General features: G+C 42.7%; 1 protein-coding gene across 1 annotated transcript; it reads left to right on the top strand.

The window, feature by feature from the left end:
• Positions 1 to 1,732: 1,732 nt before the first annotated feature.
• On the top strand, positions 1,733 to 16,367 carry LOC306792777 (cholesterol 7-desaturase nvd; the record flags this gene model as incomplete). The annotated part of the gene is given in 8 exon segments (XM_079290077.1): positions 1,733 to 2,780; positions 12,654 to 12,842; positions 12,937 to 13,163; positions 13,805 to 13,927; positions 14,141 to 14,260; positions 15,197 to 15,264; positions 15,266 to 15,371; positions 16,206 to 16,367. Coding segments are annotated over 8 exon segments (1,359 nt in total). The 5' UTR covers positions 1,733 to 2,416.
• Between the last annotated feature and the right edge of the window lie 1,495 nt (positions 16,368 to 17,862).

The following is a 17,862-nucleotide window of genomic DNA, read 5'->3' as shown; positions in this document are numbered from 1 at the left end:
TCACACGCTGTCTCCTGCAGACGGGGCAAAGTGTGTCTCTCTGAGGTGTATTCAAGTTCCTCTCAGGACTGAGAGAGTTGTCAGACTTCCTTGACTCTCACCGAGTGAAGGAACGCTGTCCCTCTTCAGCTGAAAAGTATTCTATGACTTTGTCTGTACTTAGTTGAATAAATCGTGTTTGACGAGTTGTACACCCTTGATCATTTTTCTATATCTTATTCTGTAATACATTCTTAAAGACAGAGAGCTTAAGATACTTTTGGTTTCTCACAAGGAAGAAACTACGGTCTGTGGGACCAGCACGCCACCATCGCCTGGGTGCACAGGAACATCCGCTCATTCGGAGGAGACCCCGACCACATCACCATATTTGGAGAGTCTGCAGGCGGAGATAGCGTCAGCTTCCAGGTGAGAAACTTTTGTATTCTTCCAATAAGGTGTGGGGGGTGGCAACAAATGGCTGTATTAATGTTTTTTTTTTAAATAATTCATTTTAATTAATGCATTAATAAGAAGCATTTATGGGTTGCCCGGCTTCAGAAAATCCATTTGGTTGGTGTATGTATAGGATCCTCCTGCATATCATTGGTTAAAGCATTAATACATTTTACTAAACATCTTACAAAGTATTCCAAATATATTTTCGGAGCATTCATGCACAATATCATGCATTTCAATATACTACTACGACATGAGTGCCAAGTTAAGCCTGAAAAGTGCTATTTAATGCATTTTTTCCATACTGAAGCCAGTCAAATAGGCAGAAAAACACAACCAAAAGTAATAACTGTATTACCTATGTATGCATTCCCAAGCAGACTTTCTCCCCCCCCCCCCCCCCCCCCCACACAACAAAGGGCTGTTCAAGAGAGTCATCTCCCAGAGTGGTGTGGTGCCCCTGGACTCTGAACAGGAACCCACGAAGGGTTGCAGAGGAGGTATGTGTCCCGGTCTCGGACTTTGTTTAGGTTGTTTCCTGTTTTATTTTGAATTTCCCTGCCTCTCGTGTCCATGTTCACTTCATTTGCTGTCTTTGTATGTTTTCCCGCCCCAGCTTGAATCCTCTTGCCCAATCACCTGCACCTCCCCAGTGTATTTAAACCCTGTGTGTCCCCTGTCACAGTGTTGGTTTGTCTGTTATGCTGCTGCTCTCTTCTGCTCTGCTTCCCGGTATGTTCCCTGCTGTTGTCCCTGCTATCATGTCCCTTCGTGCTTTTTGTCTCAATTAACTTATCCTGTTTTTTTTCTGTTTTACCCGTTCTGGTTTTCCTTGTATTTTTTTGGTTACACATTTCTTGACTCCCCATCCCTGCAGGTTTTGTTTTGAACATTTTCTTTGTAATTAAAATCACCGTCAAACATCCCTCTGTTCCCCCGTGTCTATCTGTGTTTGGGTCCATCCCCTGCTACCGTTTTTGCCTTAACCTTGACAGTATGCCATGGTCAGATATCATGGAGATGGACCCATGCTGTATAGAAAAAAAAGTCCAAATTTCAATTTCTTTTCTTGAATCTTAATTTTGAAACAATCGCTCAACTTTCTCTTGAAAGCATGAAAATATGAATCATTCATTTGAACACCAATCAAATATTCTTTTACATCCAAACATCTGCTGGTATTTTAAGTTACATACATTCTTTATTTAACATTGCTGCATGAACATTAGCATGCAGTGTCTATATATCCTCAGCTTTGTAGCTAAATAGGTAGACTTATTTTCTAGTGATGCCATTGTGACCTTTGTGCTACAGACTGACCAATTAAAAACAGAGCACTCATTTCATTCAAATATGAGTGCCAATAAAAAGTATTCTTCTTTTTCTATTGATGGGAGGGTGAAAAAAAGCCGCATTAAATCTACATTCGATGTTGTAAAACATCAAAACTTCCAAGGGGGTTGAATACTTTTCATAGACACTGTTGTGAAAGTTAGTCATTATCAAAATATGAAAAATCTGTCTGTTGCAAAACTGTTGGCTTTAGCGCGCTATGGCCTTACTGCTGCATGCTCCGCTGATATTTACTTTACTACCATCACTCACTGACATGTTCGGTTGTCAGTGGAGGGCAGAAGCATTTCATTGAGAGCTTAACTGAGATCAGGCCAGTCTACTAAAAAGCATGTGCTCAGGTTGCTGAGAATGTCGGCTGATTCCCACCACTGGACACAACCTGAGAATAATCTATACATATGTATATATGCATGTATGTATTCATTGTAATGCATGGTTGATTTTTAATGCATATCTAAAAATCAATACAAATTTGATCACGAAAAAAAGTATAATCTAATTCATAATTTCACCATTGCCTAGACTAGAGTCAAAAATATCACGAAAGGAACAAGTTGATGAGTTGCCACCACTGCACATAAATGAAATAGAATGATATACACTTTTAAATTTGACAGATTACATGAGACACATTCTGAATTTGGCATTAAATGAAAGAGACCCGCTGGACTCGGTCGGCCACGGGTCACCGGTGTGGAGCGAGACGGGGCTGCTCGCGCGGGCTGCGGTCTGCGTCATCGCCGGAGGTTCCCTGCTCGCCGCGGGCTGGCTGCACAGGCTGCTCTTCGGTCCCCTGGTGGTGCTCAGGGGGCCTGATGACGTGGGGTACATCGCCGAGGACGGTCGCACCAGAGCCCAAGCGGCAAACGAGGTCCGCCGCCGGAGGAAAACCGGCGAGCTGCCCCCGGTCTATCCAAACGGCTGGTACCGGATGCTGGACTCGCACAGGCTGCAGATGGGCGACGTGAAGAGTGTCTCTGTTCTAGGTATGATAATATTCGTGGATGCATTAACGGTACTACTTAAAGCAATAACTAAAGTAACCTGCTGCCACACTATTATAGCGTAAAGTGTAGTATGCTGGATAAACTGGTAGATTCCAAAGTAGCAACAATAAATAGTATTTTATTTTGAAAACATTTTACTGTAACAAAACAAATAATAGGTCTATTTGTCAGGCTCTCCAGAAGCCATTATGAAATGAAGATGCTGACACTGTTTACATGAGCTGAAGTGTGATGTCAGCTATGAGAGATGCAGACAGGTGAGTTTAGTGAACCACCAGCAGATGAGGGAGAGGGAGAACCCAGACTTTTCTGTCCCATTGCCCCTGACTATGAGAGTCTTTTTTTTTTTACTGTGGTTCAGTCAGCATAAGGATTGTGGGATATAACAACTTATTGTTGCTTTTATATTCCTTTACTACCATAACCCCCACATGACCTCAATAGGCAGAGTTGTGTTAAAGGACAGTCAGAGATCTCTAAATCATACCTAGATAGGCATCCGATCATTTTTGCGATGTTTTTAAGATGTTAGTGTAGGCATCCTTTGTGATTGATTTGAATTGGCTGTTGAAGTTTCACTTTGAGTTCACGATCACACTGAGATCTCGTCAATATGAGTGTCCCTGAACTCTTTCAAAGTCACCCAACTGTTCTGGATAATAATAGAGTATGAGCTGAATTTCCAAAAAGTCAAATATCATGCAAATGTGAACTTAAATGTCACACAAATCAGCTACCATATCGCAAAAGATCATTCAACACAAACAAAATAGTGTAACTCTCAGGTGCACTGAAGACATCTAACTCAGTTAATGTGATATTTCTTAAATTATCTTCAATATGAATGTACTGTTACGTGATATCTGGGGGGTGACCCCTCACGGTTTTTAATTCAATAATAATAAAAAAATTGAAAAATTAATTAATTAATTAATTTTTTTTTTTTTTTAATTATTAGAATAAGTATCAGTGTGGTTTGGGCATTTCAAGAATGCCATCAGTAATGTACCGAGCTGGATCAAACACAACTTACCTCAGGGGCTGAAGGGGATCATCTGAGGTGTGACCCCTCTCCAGGGCTGACTTCTCAAGAAAATATGAAGAAAAGGGCTTGGTCGAAGAAACTAATTCGTTATTTATTTATTTGCATTTAAATCAAAGTATAGTCTCTTGGTCCAAAATGCAGAGGAAAATCGTTAACTGAAAAATATAAGAAAAAATCACCTAAGTATTCAAAAACCCCTTCAGAGTAGTTTACAGACAAAGGATCTGTAAAAAGCTGACTCAGCCTGCAGACGGGCTGGCTGTGTAGCTTACGGAGGAAAAAGTTAATGATTCACCCAGCGCAGGACTGGACAGAGTGAGCCTTCTCTCCTGACTAGACTTCAAAAAACCTTCTAAGTTTTCTTAAAAACCTCCGACAGTCAAAGTCCGGAGATTCTGTAAAAAGTTAAAGTTTTCCTCCGTGCAGGCCGGAGCCCGCACGGGATTAGAGACTCCTTCTCCAAAAGCGTCTTCCAGGTCCTGTTCCAAGTGAGTCTTTTGCTGTTTCAAAACTGCTGGTATTTATACTAATACGGGCTGGTTCGCTCGCTTCAAGCGCATTCTTCCCCTTCACCTCACTTGATTGATGACACAAAAAACCCTTACTTCAGCGTAATCTTTGAAAGCCCGGTCTGCCTTCGTGGTCCATATGAACCCGTCAGCAGTCTCATCGACGCCACTGTCAAGGCTAAGTTTATTTATGTGTGCCCCCGAGGCTACTCTACTGATCTGACCGCCCTATAGTTTTTCCTTGAAACCGCTGACTCGGCCCTTTTCACTTTGGCTGGGATTCTCCCTTCTTTCTTCTCTAGACTAATGACCTATATTCTCATGGATCACACTGCCTCCGGCTTCCCGGACTCCACGGGGGTGCGATGGCTGCCCCCCCCCCCCTCCTTCTCCCCTAGACTAGGTGGCGTCTTTGTTCTGTGTGTAATTTTGCTGACTCAGACCTTGGACTTCCCCTGAACTGAGGAGCCCGCCTGAGAGGGTGGGGGTGTGTGTGTGTGTGTGTGTGTGTGTATGTGTTCCCTCCGTACCCTTCAGGGCAAACGGAAGGTTTCTTGGCAACAGACGCAGGTCTGTCTAACCGGTTCAAACTTAGTGCGACTTGTCATATCTCCTGATAACCAGGGCTAAACTGTTTAGAGGCATCGCGATTTCGCATAATCTCCCCCGTGTTCAACACCCTCTCTTGCGAATCGCGACTTGTCTCTACCTTCGTTCTTGTATCACCCAAAATGTAGTTACCATGATTAATTGAGGTAAAAACCTTTGACAATGTCTATCTCAGTGAACGGAAGATCAACCATTTTCTATGCGATCTGGGCCAATTCGCCACATCGCCTAACACCCTCTCTCGAATGGCACCAGATACACGAAAAATAGAACATCTCATACTCTCACAGTAGAGGTCCATCATAACTTCTGTATCGTCAAAAATGCACAAAAGCAGGTATTCCCAGAAAAACAATGGGAATCTGAATCATATTGAAACACAACACATGAAATTATATCATTGAAATAAAGACAGGAAAAAGAAAATGAATCCTATCTGAAAACATAGTTTAAAAAGAAGAAAAAGCAACGCTAAAAAGTAAAACACTCCTCATCCCCAAAAACAAAATCCACCTCTCAAAGATATCATAAAAGTACAGGATACAAAACGTTGAACATATCAGAAAACACAAAATACCCCCACAACCTCTTTGTTTTTGTGTTTTTTCTTTTCTTCTCTCTCCTAGAGCAGAAAAGTCAATGTCCAGAGTCACATGCGAGCCACGCCAGCACCGTCACTGTCGATAGTTCAGCATCTCCCGTCCAAGACGCCACCTGTCTCAGCCCGCTTTATGTCCCAGAGGACATATTCCTCTACCCCCTGGTCGTTAGAGTCGATGCAGGCCCCCGGGCCCACGGAAAGTCCAGTTTCAGTATTTGGATACTGATAAGGACCCAGGTCAGCGTAGGCCGGTTCTCCCCCGATGGGCTGCTGGTCCATCAGGTCCGTTGCATCACGTAAGGGCCCGTACACGTTTCGGGGATCGATTTCTTCGTCCACAGAGTGGACAGAGGTCAGGGTCATGTTGACGTTGGGAGACAGAGAGGGAGAGATAGCAGTGGGTGATTCTGGCGAGTCCGACAGTGGTACAACCCGCCGGTCCAACTGGACCTGCCCCGAGCTTGGAGATTCGGTGTGGTTAACCTGGAGACCTCAGGGATGAGAGGTTAAACCCAATATATCCAGGGGATGAGGATAAAAGTATTCAACAAAAATAGCAGTAAAGTATCAAAGAAAGAGAAAACCTTAAACGACTACCTGTTTCAACCTGTCCTTTCTAGACTGAAGCGTGCTATCTCGCAGCCGATTAAGTTTTATACAATCGTGAAGGATATTGTTAGCTGCTGTTGCCCTCGCCCTTCTGTATGCCATATGAAAGTACATATCAGGATCATAGATCGTTGGGCTGGGCCAGTCATCTGGTCCAAGCTTCATTTTCACATAATGACCAGGGTAGAAATCGTGTAGAAATCAAAACATAAAAATCTGAAAAGGCTCTCTCCTTCCTTAACTAGAATATTCAACTTAAAAGTTTGAAAAAGTTTTAAAACTAAAAATAAATGCTCAGTCCGTAACAACTGCATAAAACACTCAAACGATGTGTATATAATCCCTACTTAATATAAAGGATAAGATCGTCAAAAATATAAAATAAGAAATGAACAAAATGTCCTCGCAGGAGAAACTGAAAAATCAGAGAAACTCATGTAAAATATACGGCTGATAAGAATGGAACTGGTAAAGTAACAAACAAAAAAAATGATATACTTTTAAAGGATTAAAGACCCTAACTATATTTAGAGAAACGGTGATTTTGGAGTTCCCCTGAATGCCAATAGAGGGCTGTCCAGGCTCATTCTAGGCAAAATCTTGTCCCCTGAGCAGCTGATGATCCAGCCGGCTTGTGGAATGTAACGTGTGAGGTCACAGAAGTCAACGTGAGGCCCATGCCTGATGGGATACTGGCTTGCCTTTTTTCTTTTCCTGGCGTAGCTGTCTTGAAGCCATCAACCATCGTTCACTGTTGACCCGTGACCTCACTTTGTGTTGGATGTGTTCTAAGGTTAGGAAGAGGAACTAGATTTTGTTTAAAAAAAACCTATTGACCTTGTCGTGTCCCTCATTTCGTAATCCCTCATGCATATTGGTCCCTATTTGAGAGGTTTGTTCAAGCAGGACCTCAGTGAGTGCAGCATTCCCTCTCCACCCTGAAGGAAAGATAAGGGAAGGTTCAGCCATTTTCGGACTGGCTTGGGCCATTTAGTCTGCTTGTGTGGGCGAGCGGTTTGCTTTTTTCTCTTATTCTAGCTCATTCTGAGCTGCCTTGAAAGCAAGGGAAGGAGGGGCTGCCCCTCCTCCCCTGATCGCTCCCTCTCCTCTGAACAAGGAGGGAGCGTTTTTGACTTTAACCTGAGAGACACACAATCTGATCCCCTATTTCACACCTTTAGTGTTTTAGGGCCTAAGGCCTCTCAGGTATCCAGCCATGCAATAATATAACAGTGATATTATTACGATTTTAACGCGAGAGAGAAAATCTGATCCCCTATGTTACACATTCTCGTGTTTTAGGGCCTAATCTCTCTCGAGTCTCTGCTTTTTTCTTTCTTTGCAGTCAAGACACCTTCCAAACTAGCTGTCACCTGTGACATTGTCATGAGTTCACAAGAGCCCGCCCACGTCAACCAGAGGCAGCGACCAGAGCAGCCACAGCTGATGACGAAGGACCGAGTACTTCCGTTAGATTTTCGCTGGAACTTAACCGCTGAACAAAGAGGGGGGAGCTGCCTCCCCTCCTCTGCCTGCTCTCCCTGCTAGGAGCAAAAAGGAGGGGGCCGCCCCTCCTTTCCTGCTCTCTCTCTCTCCTCTGAGCAAAAAGGAGGGGGCCGCCCCTCCTCCCCTGCTCTCTCTGCTAGGAGCAAGGGGGGGGGCTTTTTAAATTTTGCAACAATAAATATTAACTAAAATCAACACTGTAATACTACCCCACCCTAGGCATGCGATAATGTAACAGTGATATTATTACGAACAACAATTGGTAGGGAAGGTTGCATCACTGTTCTTTTATCCTCGGGAGGATCCGTGTACTTTAACCCGAGAGGGAACCGCTGTTCTACCTAGAATACACGTTCTAGTGTTTCTAGGATCTAATCCCTCTCGAGTCCCTATTCGGGCGCCATGTTACGTGATATCTGGGGGGTGACCCCTCACGGTTTTTAATTCAATAATAATAAAAAAATTGAAAAATTAATTAATTAATTAATTTTTTTTTTTTTTTAATTATTAGAATAAGTATCAGTGTGGTTTGGGCATTTCAAGAATGCCATCAGTAATGTACCGAGCTGGATCAAACACAACTTACCTCAGGGGCTGAAGGGGATCATCTGAGGTGTGACCCCTCTCCAGGGCTGACTTCTCAAGAAAATATGAAGAAAAGGGCTTGGTCGAAGAAACTAATTCGTTATTTATTTATTTGCATTTAAATCAAAGTATAGTCTCTTGGTCCAAAATGCAGAGGAAAATCGTTAACTGAAAAATATAAGAAAAAATCACCTAAGTATTCAAAAACCCCTTCAGAGTAGTTTACAGACAAAGGATCTGTAAAAAGCTGACTCAGCCTGCAGACGGGCTGGCTGTGTAGCTTACGGAGGAAAAAGTTAATGATTCACCCAGCGCAGGACTGGACAGAGTGAGCCTTCTCTCCTGACTAGACTTCAAAAAACCTTCTAAGTTTTCTTAAAAACCTCCGACAGTCAAAGTCCGGAGATTCTGTAAAAAGTTAAAGTTTTCCTCCGTGCAGGCCGGAGCCCGCACGGGATTAGAGACTCCTTCTCCAAAAGCGTCTTCCAGGTCCTGTTCCAAGTGAGTCTTTTGCTGTTTCAAAACTGCTGGTATTTATACTAATACGGGCTGGTTCGCTCGCTTCAAGCGCATTCTTCCCCTTCACCTCACTTGATTGATGACACAAAAAACCCTTACTTCAGCGTAATCTTTGAAAGCCCGGTCTGCCTTCGTGGTCCATATGAACCCGTCAGCAGTCTCATCGACGCCACTGTCAAGGCTAAGTTTATTTATGTGTGCCCCCGAGGCTACTCTACTGATCTGACCGCCCTATAGTTTTTCCTTGAAACCGCTGACTCGGCCCTTTTCACTTTGGCTGGGATTCTCCCTTCTTTCTTCTCTAGACTAATGACCTATATTCTCATGGATCACACTGCCTCCGGCTTCCCGGACTCCACGGGGGTGCGATGGCTGCCCCCCCCCCCCCTCCTTCTCCCCTAGACTAGGTGGCGTCTTTGTTCTGTGTGTAATTTTGCTGACTCAGACCTTGGACTTCCCCTGAACTGAGGAGCCCGCCTGAGAGGGTGGGGGTGTGTGTGTGTGTGTGTGTGTGTGTATGTGTTCCCTCCGTACCCTTCAGGGCAAACGGAAGGTTTCTTGGCAACAGACGCAGGTCTGTCTAACCGGTTCAAACTTAGTGCGACTTGTCATATCTCCTGATAACCAGGGCTAAACTGTTTAGAGGCATCGCGATTTCGCATAATCTCCCCCGTGTTCAACAGTACATACATTGTAGGATGAGTACAGATGATTCCCCTCAGATTATTCTTAAAAGATTTATTGTAATTAAGCATGTTTTAGTTCTGTAGTTTATTTATTTGCCACTGCTGACCTTTCTACAACCCGGATGTTTGTCTTTTCACCGCATCTCTTGATGACCAGTGTTGTGAGGCTGAGTTAGGAGAGACAAGCTCATATTACAAAGTTTCTTTAGCATTTAATACTTTAGAAACACAATGGCCTAATGTCTTATGTTGGAGATTACCAGGGTGCTTAGTAACACTTTGCTCTTTTAAAACAAAGGACTCATTGTTTCAGAATCAGAATCAGCTTTATTGGCCATGTATGCGATACGCATACATGTAATTTGTCTCCGGTTTCCACTCCGCTCTCAATGTACAAACACTATTTTACAATAAACAAGAAAAAAATATATATACAGAATAAAAAAGGGCAGCAAAAAAGTAGAACAGATGTAGGTATAAACATTTAACAGCTATACACATTATAAGTATAAATATATATCCAAAAGAAAAAGTGTATATATACACATATGACCATGAAGCTATAAACAATGGCTTTCAGGTCAGTCAAGCCTTAACCTCTTGTTTGATTTGAAGGTGTCATGGAGACGAAAGTGCTTATTGAATTAGGACATAATAGCAGTAAAGTTGCAGCTAGCGATTATATGCATTATCATTTAATCAGCTGATTCCTGATTCATCTCTTTAGTTGATTAAAGTTTTTGTCTCGGCCATAAAATGTAAATTAGATTCAGTAAAATAGGGAAATTAGAAATTCCCAGAGCTAAAGCGATGCCTTCAAATGTCTCGTTCATAGCCTTTTACCATTACAAGTAAAGGACTAAATGATTATATACAGATAAATCTAAGTACACTGAAGTCTCCTATGATTGATTTAAGAGCATTAGCTGCCCTCTTTGTCTTAGTGTTTATAGTGATCATGCATCAGGCCTCTATGATAATATGACGACTCCTCATTCACAGCTTTAAAACTTTTAATATTTCATATTTACATCTCTGTGACTCTTTGTAGCAGCTCTGTTACACCGTTTAAATTGATATCACATATGTCGATTTATTTCCGCAAAAAAACAGATACGTGCCTCCCATTTTAGATCTTTTATTCTCGTGTTGACATGCGGAGCGACTGTTTCATCTCTTAAGAGGAGTTCTTTGAGTTGGAGTTCAAAAAGGTTTCAAAGAGCGTGTGGCGCTTTCATGTTTCTGTCACATCATCACCCGCCATCAATGAATAAACGGTGTATGAAAGGTTTTCTACCTGAAAAGGACACCCACCAGCCGAAAGGGACACCTGCTCTTGCAGAGAGAATCAGCATACACTACAGCGAAAACCAGTGGTATTTCTTTCAACATTTAATATAAATCATTTTAACATTTCCAAAAAATGTTCCCAGCTTGTTTTCACCATATTGAATCGCTAAAAAAAGTAATACGAAAATAAAGAGACACGCAACAAATCCTCACATTTGAGAAGCCATTACCAAACTACTATTTCCACAGTCAAGAATGAGCTGTCACGCTTACTATTGCGTTACATTTTAAGGGCCATGCGCTCATGTTGCCCCATTGGCTGCTCTAGATATCAGATTGTACAGGAAGCACCAGTGTAGCAGACAGGCGGCCACTGCCAGGTCTGAGAAGTGAAGCCAGAGCGGAAGTGTCTTAAACGTGCTGAATGATTTCTATTGCTCGTCTCAAGCCTTACTCAATACAGCATGATGTTAATTATAGTTCCATTTAGAGTAAAATATGCTTCATGGCCAACCTTCGCTATGTTGTGATTGACAGGTCGCTAACTTGGCTTCATCCGGTCTGGGACTTGTCTGTGTTTTCCTCTTACACCTTAACCCTTTCACAGTGTGTTTTCACTTCACGAAAGTTTATCGTAACATTTTGGTTGCCTAAAAATGTCTTATTCAGCGTTCGGTTGTACTCAGCTCTACCCTCTCCTGTTATTTCGCCGTCTCACATTCTGTTAACGTCATCACAGCAACTCATTCCAGGAACTGCATCCTACTGTGGATGTCTGCAGTCTCTCGTTCCTAACTTTACTCTGCAGTCATCTATTTACATCATATATTTAATTCCGCCGAGTTTGTTTTTTTCCCTCCCCGGCGCTGCTCTCACACATTGCACCGTGGTCCAGTTCTGCAGTGCTGTGTCACCCCTCATTAGATGGGCCTTATTCTGGATTTCTAGGCACTGCTCGAGCTGGCTCAGTGGTTACTGCAGTCACCCAAACTGTGCTAATCTGGGACTAATCCGAACACTGCAGGTCAGCCAAAGATCAAGCCAAATATAGAGAAGTACCATACAAAGTGGGTTCCAAAAACCTACTTCACTGCAGCTGTAATCTAGACCTGTAACCCAATCTGACCAAGTGTGATCATCTAAAGCAGTGACTTCTTGACTTTTTGCTGCTTATCCTTTGCAGAAGACAGTTAGAAAGTGGAACAAAGGTGGCAAAAGTGGTAGACAGCAGTGCACATGGACTGCTTTACTCTAATTCTCTTGTTTTCTACAGAGAAAAACGTATGAATCATTTCAAAGATGCTAAAATCACATCAAAATTCTACTCACAGGGGTTTTAATTGTTGATGAAACATTCAGGTTTTTTATACTACCAACAAGAAACACATGAGGAAAAGTGAACAGCGTATTCACATCTGTGGCAGCATTTAATTCAGAGTCTGGATGTTCTCTATTTCGTTCAAAATAAACTGTTTTGGGCGCCAGTTTGTTTGTGACAGCCTTCTTTATCATCTAGCCACAGCAGTTACAGCTTCTTTTGAAAGTTTACCTCAGCACAGCGACAAAGGGTACATTATCTCTGTCTGTCAGTGACTTCAGGAATAGTTGCTCTGGGTGCAGGCGCACCCATAAATATAATTGGAGGAACCATGTTCTCAGGAATATCTATTCTACATGGATGGTTGCTGAATGCTTATCTTTACATTTAAAAAACAAATGTATTTTTTGTGTATGGATTGTCAGTGAAATGCATCAAGAAGTTTTCACGTGATAATTTATACTCATACTTTATTCTCAAATACGGCGTTTAATAACATTGCCACTGTAATTCGAAGTGGCAGCTCATTCATGAAAATGTTTTTTTTGTCCCTGCTGTAATTAATCGCCCTGTAGGTGAACAGTTGGCAGTGTTTCGGGGCCAGGATGGGAAGGCCTACGTGGTGGATGCCTACTGCCCCCACCTGGGGGCCAACCTGGCCGTGGGAGGACAGGTGGTGGGAAGCTGCATAGAGTGCCCATTTCATGGATGGCAGTTTCGGGGGAACGATGGCAAGTGCGTGAGGATCCCCTATGCAGAAAAAGGTAGGAACTGAAGGTGGTGTCCAAGGATCTTTATTCAAAAAAAAAAAAGCATGCATGATAGTTCGAAATGACTTGCAGTGTCGCCATGTCTCAGTGCGTTGGTGCTTTGATTGGGTGAGGGATTCTAAGACCAACAAGAGACACGCTCACAGCTGCTGGTCCAGCTGTGAGGTCAACGGCCAGATCCTGATTTGGTTTCACTGTGACGGAGAAGATCCTCAGTGGACCGTCCCAGAGCAGCAGGAAATAGCAAAGGGCCAGTGGGTCTCTCGGGGGAGAATGGAGCATTTCATCAACGCTCACATAGAGGTAGGTGCAGATGTGAGTGGATGCGCTTTTACATGAAGATGTTTTAAATTAGTTTCGAAGATGAAAGACAATTTGTTCGGTGTTTTACTTTATCAGGTGAGACTACTGTTTCATAAGCGATCAATGCAGAAAATATAAACTGCATTTTACTGCATTCCAGTCTAGATTGTTAATTTGGTGCGAGTTGCCTTAATATACACTTGAAAAAGTCAGCAGCATCATGTCTTTCCAGAAATCATGACATCATCTGGGGATTGGCTTGAGTAAGGGGTCTTAATTTCTGGAGCGAGACATTGCTTATGAGTCTTTCAAATGTGCCATTTAGTCCCATTATGTTCAACATCAGGCAGACATCTCAATGGCCGATATCTCTAAAACTAGGGGACTCACTCCAAAACAATCTAGATTGATAAATAGTCCCACAGGTAAGAGTCAAAATGTGTATTTGATTCATTTTGGGGATGAACTGTCCCTTTAAGTACAGAGATACATTGTCCCTCACTGTTGCTGACCATTACCTGACTCCAAGTCTGTACTTTCAGTCGTACATAGCTTCAGTATCTAACTCCCCAGCCAGAGAAGGGGTTATTTTTACCAAACTTTTAACACAATTCACGAAAATGGGTCATGATGACATCTCTCCTCTGTCGGAGATTCCTGAAAATGCAGCGGACATCGCTCACCTCGCTCACCTCCACACGCCGGCTATTGCCAGCGGAGTAGATCTGCGTTACACCAACAGCAAAGCCTGGGATTTTTTGCGGCATGACTGGAAGGTAAGGAACTGTCTTAACTAAAAGATGCTCCACATGGTGGCGGTGGTGCTTCTACAATCCACACAGTTTCAGAAATGCCAAACTTTCTTTATGCTTTATAATGGTATTAAGATTTTGAATGGCACAGAATATATATATTTTTATTTTTCTCTGTGTCTGAATACCACTGTATGCACTTTGACTGTGCGCCTACATTTGTGTGTCTTATTCAAGGTTCAGTGGGAACCAGAGTCGGGGCCCAACAAGCATTGTTCTCAGATGTTGGTGAAACACACGCTGACTGTGTTTGGATGCCACTGGCCGCTGCTGGATGTTGGCGTTGTGGCCAGACAGGTACGGTAAAGACAACGCTGACATGGCTCCTGGCTGTTTCTGAAGGATTTTTCTCCGTGCAACTTTTAAGCGTTCATGAAAACAGTACAGAGCCCAAAGGACGTGAACCTCGATGGGCTGGACTCATGCAGGTACAGCTGAGGAACATGCTGAACCGATGCAAAAACAAACCACCACATGCTTTAGTTGTGGCTGGGACATTAGCAACCGACTGTGCAGTCTGTTCCTTTTCATCTTGCCGAGTGAATTATACACGATAAATAAGTGTTCCCTGAAACCACTAATCTGCCCAGTTAAACCTGTTGCAGAGGGCTGCAGGGGGAGAAGGATCCCTCCACAAATGTTGCTCAGACATACTTACTCTAATGCGGGCGGGAGTGGGTGGTTAGCAGCGTTGTCATGCGATGAAATTAGATACATGACTGACTACGAGGTGGTTATTATTGGGCTTCACAATGCACGTAAAAGCATTGTTGTCCAATAAATCATGGACGTTCAGGTCCGATCAACACAATTACATATTCTGTAAGATGGGTTTGATGTTAAAGTTCCTACTCGGAACTCATATATAACAGTCTCAATTTCATACTATATGACTTTCATAGGTAAGCCAAACCATCGGCAAGAAGATTGAAATTTTTGTTTTTTAAATTTAAATAAAATGCTTGTTATCGGTGCCACCAGATTTTGCGCAAAACCAGGTGGCATCATGCAGGTTCACCAGAAACGAGATGGTATTGCTGGGCCCGCTGACGAGAAGAGAGGCACTGCAGAACCACCAATGAGTGTCACAAACTGCCAGAGCCTGCTGCAGTAAAATGAGAGGTTTTCTAAAGGGACTCTGGTGCTCCCAAGTTCCTAGTAGCTTCAAATAACTGAACATATATATGACTTCCAGCCTAAATTGATGCAAGTGATGAATACATTTTGTTTCAGGTGGGTCCAGGAGTGGTGTTTCTGCTGTTTGACCACAGCTTCTTGGGTCGAGGCGTTATCTTGCAGTGTGACTCCCGTGGAGCCTCTGCTGCAGTGCGTCTCTCACACCATCTTCTACCAGTCTAATATCCCACCTCTGGTGCCCAAATTCATCCTCAAAGCAGAGTGCATTCAGGTGCAATATGCTCTCAACCACCTACTATCACGGTCACTACAACAGTCCTTCATAGATCACTGTTATTTCTCACCAGTACGTTTAAAATTCAGCATTGCTCCGATGTGAAGAGACCATTGTGTGCATTTGCCTCCCACGCTGCCTTTGGGTTAACTCTGCCTCCTCATTGCCACCAGAAGTAACGCCACACAGTAACAGAGAAGGTGTAAATAGCCCTCATTCAACTTGATAATTAGCCGCGTGGCGAAGCGAAACAACAGTCACTGATTTAACAGAAAGGAAAACTAATGAGTTGGCTTGAAAGATGGAAGCATTTTTCTGGATTATAACAGATTAACAAGACACACAATTTGATTCAACACAGAAAACATGACAAGTGCCTCTATGAAGAGCTTATTTACTATTTTTGAGAAATATTATGCATGTGGTATTCACACAAAGCGCTACAATGTTGGAGGACATGTGTGGAGGTGGAGTGCGTACGGAAATGCCAAATCTCAGCAGCGGATGGAGTAACAGTGTGGAGTGACATTTAATCAACATTTATCGCAGAAATAAATTACAATACATTCATGCAACAAGAGAGTAGAAAATAAAGATTGCTTTTTAGTCACTATTTAAATCTTTGTCCTGTTTAAGTTTATAATGGACTTAAAGTCGTAAAACAAGTCGATCATGAATCACGTTTGTTAATTAATATTCATGTTTAGCCGGTGTGTGTGTGTGTGTGTGTGTGTGTGTGTGTGTGTGTGTGACCGTTGTCACAGCTTTTTCTGAAATCCTAATTTACAACTACGTGCAGTGACCTTCTCCTGTTGTCTTCTTTGTGTCTAGTTTGAGCGCGACGTGATGATCTGGAACAATAAGCAGTACATCTCCAAGCCTCTCCTCGTGAAGGAAGACTCAGCCATCCAGAAGCACAGGCGCTGGTTCAGTCAGTTCCACAGCGAGAACAGCCCGCGGCTGCAGTACCGGCGTGACACTTTGGGCTTCTGACCTCCTCGAACTGCAGAGGTGATGTCAGGTCAAGGTTGACATTAATCAGAGGTCCTCGAGGAGAGAGTCCAGGATTGATTTTTTTTTTCTTTTTGAATCCGTAACATAGAATAAATGACAGGAGGGAAGGAGACCTGACTTGTTTGTGAGACGGGGCTCTCTTGAAAGCCAGAACCTTACGCAACCTCCTTTTCTAAGTCTTCCTGAAGTGGATGATGTGACTTCCCAGCTTTATACACGCAAGTGCCAACAGCCGGCATGTCGCATGGTTGGACTGGTCGAACTGACTGAGTGGGTTCAGCCCATACATGTGAGATTTTGGTGAACCAGTGCTAATATACAAAGCAAGCAACACTGAGGAAAACCACTGTCGCATCGCTGACAAGACTTATTCTCAGAAATCTGCAAAAAAAATGATAACTCCATATACTGTGATGCACATATAACCACTAACTTTCTTGTGTGATCTGTTCCAGCAGATTTTGTGTTCTGTCTGTATGTTTGATATGGGTCAATTTAAGCCACCTGACTCTAGTTTGAGTTCGGTGAGAAGTCTCACAACATCATGATTTGAGATCAGTTTCTGACTCACTTTGGCTTTTATCTGCGTTCGAGAATAAGAATAGGCCTTTCCAAACTGTCAGTTTAAGTCTTCAGTGTTTAGTATGTGATCACACTGGCCGATGCCTCGGCCGCGGGTTTAATGGCAGGTGTGTTTGTTTTCTGATTGATATCTCAGGGTACTCAACAGCCGGCCGATAGCGGTTTTGATGAGAGTGAACCAAAACAGTAAAGCTGCAGGCTAGCTTTATCCTTTTGAGCTACCACCTTCACATTTAAGCACTATAGTCATCCATTGACATCATGCAAATATTGATTACTGCTGCTTGAACATGGAGGATATCGGTCACTTATTCGCTCACAAATGGGCAAATAAGCATATTTATACATTGCTGAACTGTTCCTTTAAAACGCATGATTGCGTCATATGTCAGCCTGATGATGATAAATAATGAAATGGTCCTTTCATTGTGACATCATGATGGTCTTGGAAACAAATTATTGGAAAATAATTTACCCAAATTGAATAGCTTTAAAAAATAAATAAATAAAATGTTCCCCTTCATTTAATCACATGAGACACTGAGATAAATGAATAGAACTGGGCCTTTGCAATATTGTAAAAGTATACTATTATGATGATTGTTAAACGTGTGCTCCTGTTACTGCTATAACAGATCTGCGTGTCTCAATATGCAGCGTAAACGCTTCTTTTGGTTTACTCCCCGGTCACGTTGTCTACTCGTTACTGAGGTTATGATGGTGTTGGATGACGTAGCATTACATTTTTAATTTCCGTACGATTGTCAGATGGTCACGGAAGAGACACGACACCTTTCAAAGCAAACAACCAGCCGTGTTTTTAAAAAAAAGCACCGTGACGACCGGATGAACTCCTCTGCACACAGAAAAAAAAGGTTGTTAAATGGTTCTT

Source organism: Melanostigma gelatinosum, assembly GCF_949748355.1.
Source record: "Melanostigma gelatinosum genome assembly, chromosome: 18".
Classification (NCBI taxonomy): domain Eukaryota; kingdom Metazoa; phylum Chordata; class Actinopteri; order Perciformes; family Zoarcidae; genus Melanostigma; species Melanostigma gelatinosum.
Note: the sequence above shows the minus strand (reverse complement) of the source record. Positions and strands in the feature narration are given on the sequence as shown.